This window comes from Convolutriloba macropyga, chromosome 4 (assembly GCF_964194025.1).
Source record: "Convolutriloba macropyga chromosome 4, txConMacr16.3, whole genome shotgun sequence".
NCBI classification, from domain to species: domain Eukaryota; kingdom Metazoa; phylum Xenacoelomorpha; order Acoela; family Convolutidae; genus Convolutriloba; species Convolutriloba macropyga.
The window spans coordinates 4,548,298-4,567,467 of NC_134471.1; the positions used below are offsets into that span (position 1 = coordinate 4,548,298).

At 37.5% G+C, this 19,170-nt stretch overlaps 1 protein-coding gene across 1 annotated transcript in view; it reads left to right on the forward strand.

Annotated features, from left to right (window-relative positions):
* The window catches only part of LOC142337955 (voltage-dependent calcium channel subunit alpha-2/delta-3-like), a 202,868-nt gene that overhangs the window by 85,224 nt on the left and 98,474 nt on the right, over positions 1-19,170 (forward strand). The window contains exons 12-15 of the mRNA XM_075387588.1: positions 9,130-9,186; positions 9,616-9,696; positions 9,827-9,901; positions 15,388-15,519. Coding sequence (XP_075243703.1) covers positions 9,130-9,186; positions 9,616-9,696; positions 9,827-9,901; positions 15,388-15,519 — 345 coding nt within the window. The remainder of the gene's footprint in view (positions 1-9,129; positions 9,187-9,615; positions 9,697-9,826; positions 9,902-15,387; positions 15,520-19,170) is intronic.

Below are 19,170 nucleotides of genomic sequence, written 5' to 3' on the forward strand. Positions count from 1 at the left end.
TGCTAAAATTTAAATATAGATTTTGAGAATGCATATTAGATTTTTTTTGCGAAGAGTCATTTTTTGCAAAATCGCGATAGATCTTTGCTGACATCTTTGCTGAAAAATTTCTAATGCAGACTTTTTGGTTGAAGTTATCCTATCAAAAGCTCAAAATTACAATAATAATGTTTTCAGTAACAACCCACTGAACGGAAAGTTAGGAGGCATTTTGTCTGCCGTAAGTATCTTAACCGATTCGAACAGACTTCGGCGCTATCTTTTTTTATTTACTATACGCAAGAAATTCATTTTTTTCTTTAAAAAGTTTGTTAGAATTTGAATTTATTCAAGAACCGCCTTTTTGCCCCCTGTGTAAATAAAATCAACCAGAAAAAAAAACATTAAACTTCTGAGCTAAGGTTTCATTCCCAGTTTTCTAATTTTTACCTCTAAAAAGTAACCTCAATAATAAGCTTTTCAATTGCTCTCAATCGAATTTTGCAGCAAGTATATTGGTCATATGATCATTTGTATGCCATTTTTCGCTTGACTAAATTTTCGTCTGACCAATTCGACTTTTCCTCCTCATAAGCAGGATAAAGAGGAGGGCAGTAAGTTCTCGTAAAACCTTACGGCTTACTAGTCGCTAACTATGCGATTCACCGAAAGTGTTTTGAGGAGAAAATTTCAGGTTGCGGAGGGCGGTTCGTTTAAAAGGTTAAAAGTTTGATCCCCTCGGGCATTCCCAACCCTATCAGTGATATCCCCCACTGGGCACAAATACCCCTAATGCAAGCTTCTCTAAGCCTTAGCTGGCTAGCACCAAAGCCAACCGCTCACCGGTAGTTTGAGAGCAATTTGCCCGACTTTAGTCGGTTATGTTTTGAAGTATTTAAACTCAATGAAAGAAAAATATTTATTGTTCATTTTCTCTCACAATAATTTGCAATCGAAAATCAAGAACAAATGCCTGCAGTGCGAGAAGTAAGTTGACTTTCGTTGACTTTCGTCATTTTAAAACGTGCGCGTTTCGTGTTTTAAGCATACCGCTTCGCGGTTCTTGATGAACGCCAGAAGTTCTCAGTGACTTCAAGCGGAGTCACATAACTGTTTCGCTTCGCGGTTCTTGATGAACGCCAGAAGTTCTCAGTGACTTCAAGCGGAGTCACATAACTGTTTCTTAACAAACTCGTTTTCATAAAAAAATGTTGAATTCGGATCTCGAATATAGCATCATCCGCTGAACAAAGACTAGTTCAACACTGAATAAGGTAAAAAGTTCACAACTATTTCATCTCTCAAAAACGTTTGTTTTTTGACCGCCAGCTCTGAAATCCATTAACCGCAGCATCTGCGCTGTTTGATTCTTTCAAAGTTTGGTTTTTGAAATATTTTTGAATGAGATTTAAACTTGAGATCTCATAAAAATTGCACTATTTTTTCTTTATGCATTTAGATAAAAAGTATTTGGACGATCAATGAGTTGTCTCAACTTTTGGCTTTGTCTGAGAGTGCGGTTAACTGATGCACCGTGTCCTTTACTTCATCATTTTCCATCAACATCGTTTTGATTAGTCGTTCATTGCCATAACCCTTGTTGACGTTGTGCCCATAGGAGTGGAGTGTAGAATATATAATACGAACATCCTGATCCAAATAGCTGACCATAAATGCTATATTATATATATATATATATTATATATATATATATATATATATATATATATATCCACACCAGATCTATTCCACTGTTGATCAGCTGCTTGGTATCATTGTCTGTTTTATATTGAAACTGTTCTATTAGTATTAAGGGAAGCTAGATATTGTGTAGAATAGAGATTGTTATTAACACCTGTTTTGCTATTGTATCTTCACCTTACTTGATTAAAAAGCACCTTCACGGTCGCGATTCGAAATTGTTTCAGCTGCAATAAAACAGTTCAAAAGAAGTAGTCTTTATTGAAATCTTATTTTCATATGTACTTCTATTTACCCCCCCCCCCCCCCCAGAGACTCATTCAACACTGTATAAGCTAAAATTTCACAACTATTTTCATCTCTTAAAATGTTTTTGAATCTCATATGTACTGCTATTAACCCCCCTATCCCTTGTCACCCCAATTTTCTTAATTCTTCTGCAGCCCAAGCCGATTTTTTTTGTAGTAATGTTCTTTTTTGGATCATTTAAGTTATGATGGTTTATAAAAGGCACTAATTTAAGGCATTCATAAAAACTCATTAGGATTCCTATCCCCTAGAAATGCATTAACCTCAATATCGATTTTTTTTAAAAAAAAACAAAAATTGTAATTATCATTAATAAATCTTTGAAGAACGGTAAATAACTGAAAATTTGTCACTCATTACTCAAGTAGCTTCTCAAAAGTTGTCAATTCTCTATTGATTCATTTTGTCTAATTTTCGCCAAGTTATTTTGTCTTATTTTGTACATTTGCTTTTTTAAATTTTGTAAATTTAGGTTTCCCATTTTTTATCAATTTTTTAAAATCAGATCAGCTCCATGGATTTACTGAAGTTTTACTTTTAGAAAAAAATTTATTTTTACATTCTAACAGTTTAGCATCTCGTACGATTCTCAAACATGAACGAATTTCTTTGACATAATCCTGATAAATGAGCAAATGGAAATTATACCGTATCTAGTGTTCTGATAATCTGATCTTTTTGTGTTTTTGTGTTTAGATTAGTTGCATATGTACCAGAAATTAGTACACTTTTAACTCCTCGTTGAAGAAACTGTTTATGTCTTTTGAATAGTTTTGATATTGCATTTGGTAGCAATATTCGAGGGATTTATATAGTTTTCATTTGTGTTAATATGAAAAATTTATTGTTTTTCTGTATCCCGTGTACTTTCCCACGTAATATTTTGAACGAGAAGCATGACATTTCAAATATCATGCCATTTTGGGAATTGAAGTTCTTGTTGTGTCCTATGGCAGTATTGAAAATGGCAGGCGTACCAAGATTATAGAGTTTTTATTGCTAGCCATTCAAGAATATGTGAACATTATTTTATGACTGGCTTACTGTTCAATCCAGCACAGTACAAAAATCCATCTTTATGTTAAGATCTTTATGTTAAGATGTTATTTTTTGAAGTTTTGAAATAAATACGCTATAGAATTGTGTTGAGACAAAAATAAAGAATATCTTTTTTTCGGTAAATTAATCTCAGGTTCCATTATGCTGGATGCATATCAAGTGACCCAATGACCGCGAGACATCTCCAAACGGGGTAACTTATAGCTTCTAGTTTTATGCTATGCCAACTGTAGGTTAATTAACCGCAAAAAGCTACAGTGTTTTTTTTTTCTCGACCAATTAAATCAATGACAATTTTTGCTTTTTTTTGTACTCTATTTGGCGAGATGATACCGCATCCATATTTCACGAGTGTTCGGATTTTGTCCCAGCAGTAACTATGTAATTTTCAGTAATGAAAATAAGAACGTTTTCCCAGAAAAAATGATCTGCGTCAAATTATCAGTGGTCGTTGACAAACCATTTTTTTATTACTCAATCCTGATTTTTTTGGATAGAAAGACTGGCGGGGTGTCTGCAATTAATAAATGTTTTTAGCTCAGTATTGGTGTTATTATAATCTTTTAATCTATAGTTATTACTTGTTCTCAAGCGCGTTTCAAGTCTCTTAAAAATGGGTTAATGCCTGACTGACTAATTGATGATACCGACTCTAGTTAACGGAACGAGATGCGCCATTGATGTAAAACACAGAATTCTCTTAAATAGACTTCAGTTTTTCCAAGTTTTTCTTTCCAGTTGTTCACCTTGATTTTTTGTTTTCTTAATTGACATCAGTTTTGGTTTGAAACAGTTCGTTTCGAGAAAAACGAAGTTGAAAAATGTCCAGATATGTTAAAAAAGAACGCGTTTCTTTGTCTAGGTATTATTCGGGCCCTTCTGTTATTTCCTGCCCCCTCCCTGATGAGGAACATGTGCCATTACATTGTAAACCGTGTAATAATATTGACAGTCTTTTGAGGTTAATTACCCTCTAAACCGCGGAGGGCAAACGGAAAAGATCCTAAATCTTCTCTAACCAATATAATTTAAAACATAAGTATAACTGGGTTTAAAAATTTGTGTTTTTTTTGTGATCTGTGGTTGTAAAGAATAATGTACGTTATTCTCACACCGAAACGAAGTCTATTTTCCCCTCTAGTTTTGTGGCCACTTATTGCCACCAGGTGCCCTCCAAGGGAAACGAGTCAATGTCATAGTTAGGGTTTAGCCGAGATCCAATGCTAGTCGGCTGATAAAATGACGTCATGATAGATTTGTGTGTTGTTAGTTCAGAAAAATCCGAATAGTTAGTTCAAAATTAATGTCTGTTTTCTCAAGTCCAACTGTGCAGCAACTGCTCACCACCCCCACCCCCTCCGTGAACTCCTCCCCCCCCCCCCCTCCAGGAACTCCCCCCCCCCCATGAACTCCCCCCATGAACCCCACCCCCACCACTACCCGAATTTCAACCATTCGCCGCCATTCTTTCAAAAACTCCATTGTTGGAAAATTTTGTAGCAAAAGTTATATAAGAGTGAATGCGACAAAAATCAGCCATATTCTCACATTTTTTGGGGTTCAGTTTAAGGGTACCCTTCATCGTTTCCTCCTCTCCCAACTCTATTCCTGTATACGGATACTGAAAACGCCTCATCTTTTTGAGTAAATTGGGAAGGGAAAGTGAGCAGTTGGGACCACCTCATTATAAATACTTCGAATGTCTGTTTGTAAATACAGCGTCATCTTCAATGTTGTCATCACGGTCAATAAACAATATGAACTTGGTTCCCATTTGTATGTTGTAATACATGGATAGATATGCTAATATGATATAATAACGCATCCCAGTAAAATGAAGCTTCATATATCTTCGACGCCAATTGATATCTAGACTACGATCTCGGGTGCATCGGACACCCCCCCCCCCCCTGTCCACAACCCAAGTCCGACTGGCCCATATTTGTTTTAAGCCCCGGACTTAATCCTAGCATAATATTCTAGAAAAGCACGCAAAGATGTTTCAAGTTTCTAAATATCTTGACATTTTCTTGCCAAGAATCTTAAACAAGGTTTCATCATCTCTCTTTTCTGAGACTTCTCGCTGGTGAGAAACTTCACGTATATATTCGGTTCTGCATAACTATAGAAAAACTGTTCGATATAAATATTCTGACTGAAACAATAGACTGAAAGTTCTGGTCCAAAAAAAATTTTTTATCAACTTTCTATCATTTAAAAACTGTTTTTCAAAGCCGTGCAAAATTTTGAGAAAATATTACAACCTGCTATCTTTAAAGCAAACAAATCTTTCACTGTAAAAGTTTCTCTTCAAACGCAACATCAACAACTTCAAAGTACTCAAATGAAGACAAAACAACAAACAACAGACCAAAGCCAAGGGTTCTCTCCTATATCTGAAGCGTCGGTCAGGAAAGTTATTTCATCTCCCAAAAGAGAATTCAATCTCCCGCCAAAAAACCATAGATTCATGTTAGTTGCTGGCCTGGATACCACAATCAATGAAGTCAACAGCTCGCCCAACCGTTTCTACCCCTCGAAGATTAGTCCAGTCCGAGTTGGCAACCGAACCAAGCAAGCAAGCTCCAAAGTCACGAACGAGAGAGACGAGAGCCAGACAACTAACTAACCAGACACAGCAGTGACTACAGCTGCCACCAGCGCTACAATTATCGATTAACGAAGTCACAAACAACAGGCGATTTCAAAAATTAAATTCTCGCTACCTGAAAAACAGCTGACCTCTGACGAAACTAGTCGAGAACTACTAGAGTTGAGACGACGAGGCGAAGCCCACTTGAAACGAAGCCACGCACTAATCAATAAGGCATCTAAAGTAGTACTCTAAATGTATAAAAGATTATCAATCCGAATAGCCCAGGTTGAGGTCCAGACCCAAATTTGCTTCTGATCAGACTTTCCAGACCCAAATTATCTCTGATCAGACTTTGCAGACCGAAATTATCTCTGATCAGACTTTCCAGACCAAAATTATCTCTGATCAGACTTTCTAGACTGATTGAGTTCTGATCAGACTTTCCAGACCAAAGGAGTTCTGATCAGACCATCTCCAGACCATGGTCCAGACTCAAATTCAGACCATTGCCCAGACCTTAATCAGACTATGATCAGACCCAATTTCAGACCCAAGTAGCCTCTGATCAGACTCAGTCGAGACCATCTCCCCAGCTGACCACTCTGATCAAAAACACTCAAAATCGCCATCGTCAGCCCTCCCGTCCTTAAACCACAACACTTAAATTTTCCACTCTCCTCCCCCTATCGAGTTGAACTCCCCTCTCATCAGCCTTCTTCTCAACCCTAACCCCATCGCTTGACCCCCACCCACAACACACACACACACACACACACACAGACAAAGACAAACAGACAAAGACAAACCGGTTACCCCATAAACGCCCATACAAAACTTACACACACGTTGGTTGAGATTTTACTGCAAAATTAGCTATAGAATAAAAGATTTGAGATGAATTTGAATAAAAATATTAGACCTCTGATCAGACCCAAGTGCGCTCGAAGTCGCCTCTGATCAGACCCGATTGCGCTCGAAGTCTCCTCTGATCAGACCCAAGTGCGCTCGAAAAGAGTATGATCAGACACAATTGCGCTCGAAGTTGCCTCTGATCAGACCCAAGTGCGCTCGAAGAGGTTATGATCAGACCCAATTGCGCTCGAATCCGCCTATGATCAGACCCAATTGCGCTCGAAATTGCCTCTGATCAGACCCAAGTGCGCTCGAAATAGTCTGATCAGAGAAAGATTTTACTCATGAAAAAATCTTCTAAATTTGCTATAATATATTCATTTCAAAAAAACTGATGTTTGCAGTATTTAATTCATCTAAGGAAAAATCAATTATAAAAGTATTGCTAAAGAAAACGAAACCCAACTGTTGAGAACAAATTTTATTTAGTGTACCTTTTAGTGTATATTTCTGACTCAATGGATGAGTTTAGACAGCTTTCCATAAGAAACATCGTGGTCTCCAGTTGATCAAAGTTTTCTCTGAAGGGGACGGGCCTCTGTTATCAGCTGGACTCCTGTTTTCTGATCAGAGCTATCGGACTTTAGATGAGTCTCTGATCAGAACGCTGCTTTATGGCTGCCTCCTGGCAGAGCCAACATCTCTCATTAAAAAAAAACAAAAATGGAAAAAAATGCGCTCGAAATGGTCCCTGATTAGACCCAATTGCGTTCAAAAGCATTTCTGATCAGACCCAAGTGCGCTCGATGAGGTTATGATCAGACCCAATTGCGCTCGAAGTCGCCTCTGATCAGACAAATGTGCGCTCGAAGAGGTTATGATCAGACCCAATTGCGCTCGAAGTCGCCTCTGATCAGACAAAAGTGCGCTCGAAGAGGTTATGATCAGACCCAATTGCGCTCGAAGTCGCCTCTGATCAGACCCAAGTGCGCTCGAATCCGCCTATGATCAGACTTTACAGACCAAAATGACCTCTGATCAGACCATCTCCAGACCATGGTCCAGACCGTAGTGCGCTCGAACTTCCGAAAAGACCCTGTAATTTAGGTCTGGGAACACACGGGTGTGCGCTCGACTGGGTCTGATCATAACTCAATTTGGGTCTGGACCTCAACCTTGGAGGCGAAGCGGAGTGACTAAAATGACCGTTTTGTCTAACTTCTGAGGTAATCAGTTAAAAAAAATGCTATACGAAAGCAAGAATTTTTAAAAACCACGAGTTTTTAACAGCTCTCTTAAAACGAGAAGTGATTTCAAAATCTCTACTTTTCATCAAAAGAAAAAAGGGTGAAAAAATTGCAAGAAATTAAGAAAATGATGGTGAGAAGACGAACATCTTCATCTGTGAAAAATTGTTTAGAATCTACGTCAATACAAAATCGAAGGAAACCCAATTTTTCCTGGAAAAACTTCTACCTCTTTACAAACCAAATCTCGATATTGATTTGAAAAGATCAGATCTAGAATCACTACTACATTAAAGGCCACATGCGATTGAAAAAAAAGGTTTATTGGATTTGTTTTTTAAGACTGTACTACGACAAAAAATACTATGAATACGATTGGGCCGCTGACATTTTTCTTAGATTTGAAAACTTTTATCAACTTCGATATGAAAACGAGAATGTTATCAAATTTTACTAAAATGTTTATTTGCCACTGAGTTATACAGATTTAATATCCTACTGATTTTGCCAGTAAGAAGAATTGGGTTGAAAAAATACAAGAGAACCCAAACTAAAACAACTCAAGCTAACAATAGCAGTCTTGAAAATGTCAAAGTCGACATGGTCAATAACTTTACTTTTAACTAAAATTACCAAGATTCGATGTTAAAATTTTCTTTCTTTTTTTGTATTTTTCGTAGAGTACTTCTCTTCGAAGCCAGCAAAGTCGTCAGAATACTGTTTTGGTTAGAATACTGATAAACCTTGTATATAGGCGGTCTAATTACGTTTAACATTCTACGACATTTTTGAGCGTTTGTTCATTATAAGCAATCAAAAATCACATTAAAAATTATGTCAGAAATTGGTAAGACTTTCAACATTGTGATTGCGTGGACCGGTATCATTTTCGTCCGTCTTCAAATCGCCAGCTAAAGAATCGTTTCAAAAATTAGCAAATTTCACAAGTTGCAATATCTTGTAGTTCAATAACTTGTTGCGATTCTAAATCGGAAAAAATCTAAATATCTTCTTGCCCAATCAAACAAGTTTTTGAAATTGCTAAATTTGTGGTGCCTGATCAATCCTCTAACTTCAGAGTTAAAATTTTCGATAAAGACAAAAATTCATTGCTCGAAATCATCAAATTTCTGAGAGCTGCTCTAGTTTCTAATGCTCAACTTAAAATTTACAATGGCAAGAATTTATATTTATTTTGGATTTGGTGTTTGTTCATATCCTCTATTGCTTCACTCACCCTATTGTTGTTGTTGTTGTCGTTATAGTTGAATGGTATCTCACATCTAAATCGGCTGCAGCTGCTGCTTTTGATAGTCTCGACCTTTTTTATAACTAGTTATAACTAGCCAGTTATCTTGTTATGACTTGTATTATTCATCTGTTTAGGGCTTGAGGTTGATGACTACTGTATCGACACCAGCTTTCGACAATGTCGTTGAAAGGGTAAGAACAATTCATTCGGTGATTTTTAATTCCTTGCTATTTCGCAGTTATATTTGTTCTAGTTTCATTATATTTAAACTTTTCAATGGCCCGGGTCAAATGCCCTGGACCCGGCATTGCTCCCGTTTTGATTCTCCACATTTCGATATAGTAGTGTCTGGCGTGAGGGGGGGGGGGGGGGGGGGTTTGTGTCAATATATCTAAAGGGAGTAAAATGATGAAATGGGGGTAATGGCGAAAAGGGAAAGGGAATCCCCCGCCATGACCAAAATTTCGTTGTAAGCTTTTGGAGATATATTCCGGGAAATATTCACAAGATAGTCATAAAACAATTGGTGCTAAATAAGTGTTAAATTTTGATTCAGATTGTCAAATTTCCTATTATTCTGTTTTTGTTTGCTTCAATAAAGAGGGATTTCATCTTTTTAGGCCAATGAGGGCATTCTGCTAGGAGTGGCAGGCGTGGACGTACCTATCAATGAAATGAACACATATACCCCATCGTACAGAGTTAGTCCACTCGACCTAAATCTCAAACAGCCGAACGATTTTCGCTAATTTCGTGTCATGCTCGTATCTACCATCAGTTATGACGGTCATACAACGGTATCATAAAAAACGAGGTTGTTTTTGTTTTCAGCTGGGACTGAATGGCTACACCTTTTCGATCACAAACAACGGCTACATAATGAATCATCCCGAACTGAGGCCTAAGGTGAGTTCGTAATTCATTGATATGCGTTTTTGACAGATTTAGCAATCAAACAATTTCTCTTCGGTATTGAAAATTTATATGAAATGTAGAAGATCTGTTTCAGTGGGCGAGGGATTAATAAAAACGATCAGATGACACAAACTCACAGTTCTTCGGAAAAGCAAAACAATTTTTCTGATTTCGTGTTTTATTTCATATTTGATTAATAGCCGCCCTCATCTTCTCAGCCGGCTATTATAGCGCTCCTATTTTTTTTTTAACAATTCAAAGAATTGTATTGGGGCGCTGTCTTTTTTACGACTCGAAGAGGAGTATTGGAGAAGTCCTTTTTTTTTTAATCAATTTTATTGGAGTGATTTTTGAAGCGGGAAATGAAACGCGTGAAAAAATTTGGAGTGGTTTTTGTGCTGAACAAAATTGAAGAGTGGAGCAAAAAGAGAGTGGTTTTTGTTCATACCGCTGTTTTTGAGAGAGCGAGAAATTGATGTGTGAAAAAATTTTCTCTAAGCGAGCGAAATTTTTTTGTTCACGTGCGGCATTTTGAAGCAGTTTTTATCATTTATTTTGGTTAAGAGGTTTGATTATGATTTTGTTTTAATTTTAGGCTCGTTTCGGTAGTGGTTTGAAGGTTTCTGTAAATTCATATGAATTTTATGATAATTCGGAGGTTTTTTATGTATTTTGCTGATTTTCGGGCTAATTTTTGCGTTTTCTTGACGATTATTTTGTTTGACTGGTTCAAATGGGTATTGAAGAAACCCCTTCTACTTGAGCAATTTCATGATAGCAATTGGTTGCAGTTTTGTGGGTGAGAATCATTTTTTGTTGAGAAATTTGACAAAAAATATCGATAATTGGAACTATTTTTCTTAATTTTTTGCAGGTTTTCGTTTTTTTTCTGTTTTTTGCTAAGTTTCTTTGCCTATTATGACTTGCCAGTTATTTTGCGAGCATCTGTCTACCCTCTTGGCCGAAGGGAATTTTTCTTTGGATTTATATGTTTTTGAAATATTAAAAAATTTAGTAACTTTTTCCAGTTTTTCAGTGAAAGTTGTTTTTAATAGCTATTTTTTTTTCATAATTTTAGCCTAAAGTATTCTTCTCAATATTCACATAAGTGGTTTTTGTAAGTACTAGTTGTTTGGATGAAGTTATTTTGGCAGAGATAGTTTTTTCGGGATCTCAATCTATAACAAAATTTGATCAGAAATTTTATCATATTTTAACAGATTTGGTTTTATTGTTTTTACTTTTTTGTTTCATGACTTTGTTTCAAGACAATCATAAATTAGTGAAGGCACGTTTTGTTTGATGAGTAGTTGGATGGCGTTTAAATGGATTTTCACTTCGAGTCGTTTCCGGAATTCTTCCGGGTATGTTTTTTTTTAAGATCTGTTCACACATTTTCATGATTTCTGAAGTCAAATTGGAGTAGTGATTTTGGTCACGCCGAAACAGGAAGTGGAGCGAAAAAGCGAGTGGTTCTGCGGCGTGAAATTTTTTCGCTCTAAATTTAAAGTAGAGTGAGAATACGGTGTTTGAACAAAAATTCGCTTTATCGGTAGTGGTTTTTTGTTCACATGCGGCAATTTCACTTCGATTTTTACAGTTTTTTCGATTTTTTGGATCGGATTTTTTTCTAAATGGTTTTCCCAATCCATTCATAGTCCGTTTTTCTCTAGTTTTCTGTTTAGTTAATGAAAATTCTTTGAATTGTACGTCAGGACTTGTCCTGCTATGTTTTTTACTTCGTCGAATAAAAAAAAATGTTTCGCTTTACCTCATTTTGCCGCCTTTTCAACATTTTGCGTGAAATCTTTTTGACTTCTCTAGGCTAGTTTCTCTCTTCTCTCATTCTGCTAAAAGTGATTTTGAACATCAGTTGCTCAGCAAAGCAATTCAAAATGAACAGAGTTAGTACAAAAATGGATGTCAGAAATAGAAACGGGATAAACCCATAAAGCCCAATTTTAGATGCCCGCTATTTGAAGGTCGTTCCTATAAGTCTTATTTACCATCTCTAATGCTTGTTGTTATTGATAGGAGCCCCTGTAGCCTCTTTCTAAGAAACAGAAATATGTTCAACTAAGAAATGCCATCAAAATAAATCGGACTTAAAAAAATGTTTTTGTACAAAAATCTTTTTTTTCAATATCTTCTGTTATTTCAATCCCAATCATGCTTATTGGAATCAACGGCGGCTATTTTCCGGCAATCTGCCGGGTATGTTTAAATTCTCTCAAACAAAGTCCTGGCGTCAATTTTATGCACTTTTTTGCTTGACCGACTTTTCGTTTCACCCATTTGACTTTTCGTCTTCAAGGACGGGATAAACAGTTAGCGCTTGGAGGGCATTAAGTTCTATTAGAGCCGCGTCTTAGAGGGCGGTTCTTATTCTTAAAAGTTTGACCCCCTCGTTCACCTCACTCCCCCCTCCAACCCCCCCCCCCCCCCCCCCCCCCCCCTCATTACCCCCACCCCCATTACTCTCATTGTCTATCCTCCTCCACCTGTCGATTTGAACACCCCTCTAATCTAGTCTGAGCATCGAATTTTGTGGGGGCTAGTTTGAATTGGCTTTTAACAAGTCTTAGATGAGTTTTCTTCTGAAGAAATTAATGTTGGTTTTAAGATATACAAAATACCGATGCATCTAGCCGTTTTGTAGATTTTGTTGATGCAAGTTCAGTTAAGCAGTTGTTATAGTGATGCTGCTAATTATTCAATAATAGGAGAAAATTTACTTTTCCTCCCGAGCTTGAAATTTTCATCAGATTTTACTCTGCATTTTTTCCCTTTGCGTGTCTGAAATATAACCAAACAAGTCTTTCCTGAAGGTGAAAAACAAAGAAATTTTTTGTAGCAGTTAACATTAGACGGAAGTAAAATAAGAGATACACTTAAAGTCAGAAAAAATTTGTAATCGACTTTTTTCCGTTTTGAATTTACGTAGATTTTGCTGCTATATTTCTCCAGTTAATTGGTTTCCTCGATACAGTTCGACCCTGTCATCAATCGAAAATGCAATGTTATGCCGATTTCTGAAGTTGTCTATTTTTATATGTTGAAGATTAGATGCAGCTTGTTTTGCGGACCTTAAGTTGAAAGCCATCTGGTTTTCAACTTAAGGAACAGTTAGTTATTTAGTTAAGTTTAATTGGTTTTTATTAAACAAGTATGTATTTTAAAAAAAAGTTTAGCAAATAAATTTTGTCGGGTTTAACCGTTTAGTAATTATATTTTGATAGCTTGCTTTTATGTAACAAAACAAACAATATGACACACGAACAAAGTACTCAAATATTCCCCAAAAAAACTGCTTCCAGTTGTGTTTGAATATTCTCAAAGAAACCATCTTTAGGAGAATTGGGAAGATTTTAGAAAAATAGTGAGAAGTATGTTGCAAGCATTCTGTGTTGCAACATTATGTTTTCTTTTATTTTTACGGATCAAATTTTATAAGATGAGTTATCGACTATTCTACACCAAAATTTTATGTCTCATCGTTTGGGCAATAATCATTGGCTGAAAAAATTTGGGAGAAAGAAAAGGCTAAATAGGTCAGGGAAAAATTTTTCATTGAAACTAGCAAGAGTGATTCCATTGGTGATTCGAACTAAATTGATAATAATAACAACGATCCATTGTGAACCAAGAATTCATTAAGTTACAACAAAAAAAATTTTTTTAAAGCAAAAATCTATTTGATAATGATGCATACCAATTATTATAATCGTTTCTTTGCTGCTTTGTGCCAAACTGTAAGTCCCTTTTTACACTCTTAAACCCACTCGTGTGAGATCACATAAAAAATCATGTGTCGGCACGCGATTTATTGGGAAAAAAGTGACACACGATAAATCAGGCTTTTACATGATTTTTCATGTAAATTTATATGAATTTATCGGATTGGGCATCACGATTTTTTGTGTGATTTACATGAAATTTTACGTGATTGCTTAAGTAGAAACACACGACATCTCATGTGTTAATCACATGAAAACTCATGTGAAGTAGAAAATTCGTGTGCAAACAAACAAAATTTCTTGTGATTTTAAATGAAAAATCACATGGAAAATCATGTTAATCACACAAAAAAATGTGATGCCAAACCCGAGAAGTCCAGTTAAAATAACATGAATAGTCATGTAAAAGCCACATTTATCGTGTGTCACTTTCTTTTCGGAAAATCACGTGCCGACACACGATTTTTATGTTAAACAATGAAGTAGCAACCAAAATCTTTAGTTTTGGTTTTATTAGCTTGCAGTGAAAGACGTCTCTTTAGGAGACAGCCAGTTGCTTTTTTGCTTTTTTGACGGAATTCAATCACGGTTCCTGGAACTGGGAGGTCAAACCATCATCCGTTTCCAGAGAAGCAAACGGTTATGAGACAGAAAAGGTTGCGTCAAAATGAAGGCGCAAATATTTCAGATACAATGACGCATCATATTCCAATACAGATCTTCTTGTTATATTTGTTACTCATCCACTGAAACACTGCATATGATTCAAAACTATCGATGTGATCGGCAATAAAAAGAATTTTCCATGAAATTTTGATTGAAAATATTGGTCAAATAATGGCCCAATAAGGATGGAATTGGGGTAATGCTGAAAACGGTTCAGACAAGGATTGGAAGCCATCACAAAAAAAATTACAGACATTCTGCTCGCCATTAACATTTCAATGTCGGTGAAAAATTGTTTAAAATTATGGCCCAATTTTTCACGTTCATTGACTTTTTGTGATACGTCTTTCACCTAACAATTAGTTGTATTCGAAACCAAACAAGTGGGAACAGAAAATCTTTTTTATGGGCCAATTATCGATAAATGTTGTGTTTTCTGTGAATCATGTGTTTAAGTATAGCAACGGTTCTGGGAAAGCATTTTGAGCCTACAACTTTTGAGTGCGCTACATATACTTTGTACACATTATCCGTAAAATTATCCGTAAAATGATCGTTGCAAATAAGTTTTATGCAACACTAATTTGGGTGGCGCACTCTTTTTTTGTTTTTACGTAAATTCTTTGGTTCAAATCACTGAAAAAAAGTCCAATGCTGCATGAAATTATCATTCACAGAACAGGTTTGTGTTCTAAAGGAAACTGGGACGAGAAAAACTTTCTATAATTTCTATAAAATTTGCAATTTTTCCTCATACATTCATTCACATGAAAAATCGTGTAATTTTTCATCACACGAGGAAAATTTTCTCGCGTGAAATCACACGAGACGCATTTTTTACACGAAAAATAGTCTGATTTTTCATCACACGAGAAAAAAACATGTGATTTCACTCGAGAGAGTTCAAGAGTGCACACATCAAGATAAGTTAAGGCACACTGTAAGGCCCTTTTTACATCAATATACGTTAAGTGGAATTAAAGACGTAAAATGGACCAAATGTTCCACTTTATTTGGCAGGTGGGGGGGGCTAGCTTCCAGTACCCTTCATTTGACGCGTTGTGTCGTATTTAGTACGTGAACCACAAAGGGGAGGAGACAGATAAGCCGAATTACAACAGTGTGGACATGTCAGAGGTGGAACTTCAGGACAGAAGACATAACTACACTTACGACAATGGAACTGCAGTCTGGATTGAGGACGGGGTGAGTCGGTTATAAAAAAAGCCAGTGGAACAAAATGAAAATATAAAAAATATACGTCACTTGACTCTGCTTGAGATCACTGAGAAACATTGGCGTTTAATTTTTAAATCTGAAACGGATTTATTCTCCCCCCCCCCCCCCCCAGTGTTTTTTACACTCCAACACTCCCAGTTACGAACTATGTATTGTTATATAGCATGTTACTAAGTAAAGAATTACAACGTGCGCCTGGGGGCGTAAAAGATATATGTCCACTAAGCTGGTGGGGTTTGGGGGAGGGGGTATCAGATTAGATCCTCTGAGAAACATGTAAATTAAAATAAATATAACCACTTGGTTTAAAGTTACATGCTTAAATTTTAAAAGTGAAACATTTTTTCATATAAGAACATCTTAAGGTTCCCTTTTGTTAAAATAATCTAATAAAAATTGTATTTGAATCCTGCCACAATTTGTATCGAGCACCTCGCATCGATTCGATAAGTTGGGCCAGAATTTCAAAATGCCTTCTGCAGAGTCACGCAGTCTTGCTTAAAACTCAACTTGCAAGTTTCAAAATACCGAATGTTTACGTTTCTGGCTATGCATATAATAAAAATTCTTGCACTATAGTTTCTGCACCGCAGATTTCGCCATCTTAAAATTTCCACATATGTGTTTTAATCACAATTGACACTGTTGATAACTAACTGATAAAACAAGCTTGTATTAAGAATGGCTATTTTGAAATAGAGTCAGTGATGGTAAAAATCAAAGCAAGTTAATTGAGTATTATGGCATCGCATATATTGACAAAATGGGTATTTTTGACACATTGGGAATTTTAGCATTAAATGAAATGTTCGATCTATTCTGCCCCCCCCCAGTGTTTCTAGCTATCTACGATAAAACAATACTATAATAGGCAGATCGATTTCAATTCGTTTTTATATGGTAACACATAAGACAACGTATAGGCTTTACCACAACGTATTAGTATTGGTACGATCATAGCAACAAGTGAGAATTTAGACGGCAACGTCTTTTTGTTCATTTGACTGGTATCAGTCTATTTTTGATACTTGAGATTTAGACCGGTCACCATTCTACACATATGAATCCAAAAAACCGAAAATTATGTAGCCGAATCTTGTCTGATTTGATAGGTTTTATGATTAGAATTAATGAAATTATGTTATTTGACCTTTTGCTATTTTTCTACAAATATTAGAACGTATTTTATTCAATTGGAATGATTTCTATGCGTATTTGAAAAACTCGATTCTGATTGGCTAATATTCTCTCGCTTAGATTTATTTACTCGGTAATATTCTCCGACCCAGAAGATGTTGGGAGTATGGGCACTAATTTTACAAGCGGGCGGACGAGCGATCCGGTAGACGTGCGCAATACGGCGGAGCGTTCGACGCTGTCTGATCCGTAACAGAGTTCTGTAATCCGAGCTGTAGGGCAGTAACCCACTGGGTTGTTCTCTTCAACTACCCAAACCGAGTCGCCAGTCTTTAGATGTTGCTCGGCGGGTGTTTGTCACTTAGAACGTCGGTTCAGTGTCGTGACGTACTCTTGGATCCAACGAGACCAAATAGCGTTAGCGTAAGACCGTACGCGGGAGTAACGCATACGGTGATCAAACTCGTCAACGCCAACGGATTTGTGCTTGCTTGGTTTCTAAGTAGTAAATGGTTAGGCGTTATTGCGCCTAGGTCGGACGGGTTGGCGCTTACGGGCGTTTTCGGGCGTACGTTTAGTGCGTATTCCACGAGACAAAAAGTAGTGTTCAAGACCTCATCAGTGAGGCAACGAGTAGCAAGGATGGTGTAAAGCATTTGCTTGAAACTACTTACTAGCTTCTCCCAGATGCCACATTGGTGTGGCACGCTGGGTGGGTTGAACCTCCACTTAACGTTTTTTTTGGGCAATTTCCACTGCAATATTTATAGTATTCCACTTTTCGAAATTCTCGCGTAGTTCTTTTTCCGCGCCAACGAAGTTGGTACCACTGCCTGACCAAATAATTGGAGGTGTACCACGACGGTAGACAAACCGGTCCACTCCCATTACGCAGGAACTGGCGTTCATGGACGGAGCAATTTCAACATGAACGGCACGACTAGTTAAGCATGTGAAGAGGAATTCCCACCTCTTCCCGGTAGTCCTACGCACAGTTAAATTAAACCGGCCGAAGTAGTCGGCCCCGGTGTTCGTGAAGGGAGGAGATGGGTGTGCGAGTCTTTCTACTGGGAGGTCAGCCATGATGGGTGGAATAGTGGCAGCGCGGAACATTCTGCACGTGACGCAGTTGGATTTAATAGAACGCAGTAAGGATTGTAATTTAAGGATGGTATAACGTTCCTGTACTTTAGCCCGCAGGTAGTCAATACCTTGATTATGATGTTTAACGTGGGTGTGTCTAAGGACCAACATTCAAATGCATGGCGTGCGTCGAGAATGATAGCATGTTTTACATCAAAATCAACTTCGACCAACCGTTTGATACTGCCAGCCAAACGAATTAGACCATTTGGACTGACAAAGGGCGAAAACGGGGCAATACGGCTACTCTGTTTAACGGGTTTTTTTTTCCAGGAGATCTTTTCTTTCGGAACTAAAAGATTCTCATTAAACGAGATACTGAAGATGACGCTCGGCTTCAAGCTCACTGGGAGCCAATATACTACCATCGAAATTACGGTAGCGTTCATTCGAGGACAACAGCTGGAGTATGTTTACTGTTATTCCTAGCAACTTTTGATAAGAACTGAACTTATCGAAGGGGATTAGTTGCGGGGGCGGTTCGTTAGTTGAGCTAGTTGCGGTTGCGGGCAATGATGAGTTAGTATCAGCCGTTTATTTGGTTGCTAAACCGAGTTTGATGTCATTAACTACTTCAGTGCTTGGTTCGTACGGGAATTGCTTGGTTCTTAGGAAATCTGGGCCCATCACCCAGCTATTTCATTGCAAACCTTCAGCGGAAATACCACGTGTACTGGCGTCTGCTGGGTTATCACTTGAGGCAGCGTGGTTCCATTCGTCAACGCTAGTGTGTTCTAAGATCGCGCAACCACGGTCTTTAGTAAATTTTGGGTGCTTGGTTGTAGAGTTAAGCCATTGCAAGACAGTAGTGCTCTCGTCCACATGAAAACACTGTTGACTTTCACTGTGAGAGCTCGACAGGTAACATGTTTCAATCGAGCAGTCAGTAGCGCTGCCTGTAGTTCCAGCTTCGGAATTGTCATCACCTTCATAGGTGCTACACGAGCTTTACCCAGGACAAACGCAAGCTCCGTTTGGGGCCCACTCGAAATATTTAGTCGAGCTCGGAGAAATGCAACAGCACTGAAAGCTTCTTGCAAACTATCCACAAACATGTGTAGTTCCAGCTGTTCAAAGTTTCCCGAAAAGTATCTCCTCGTTATAGTGATTTCCGCAAGCTTGGGTAGTTCTGCACTTCATTCGAGGAACTTTTCTACAGTGTCTTTCGATAGCTTTTCATCCCAATGCTGCCCGTGGACACGCCAGATGTCATTTAGTAACAATCGAGCAACAACGGTAAGTGGTGCCACTAGACCAATGGTATCAAATACCTTAGACACTAAGCTCAGTACAAGTGTTATGTTAAAGACTTAGTTACTGTACTGGAGGTACCTCGAA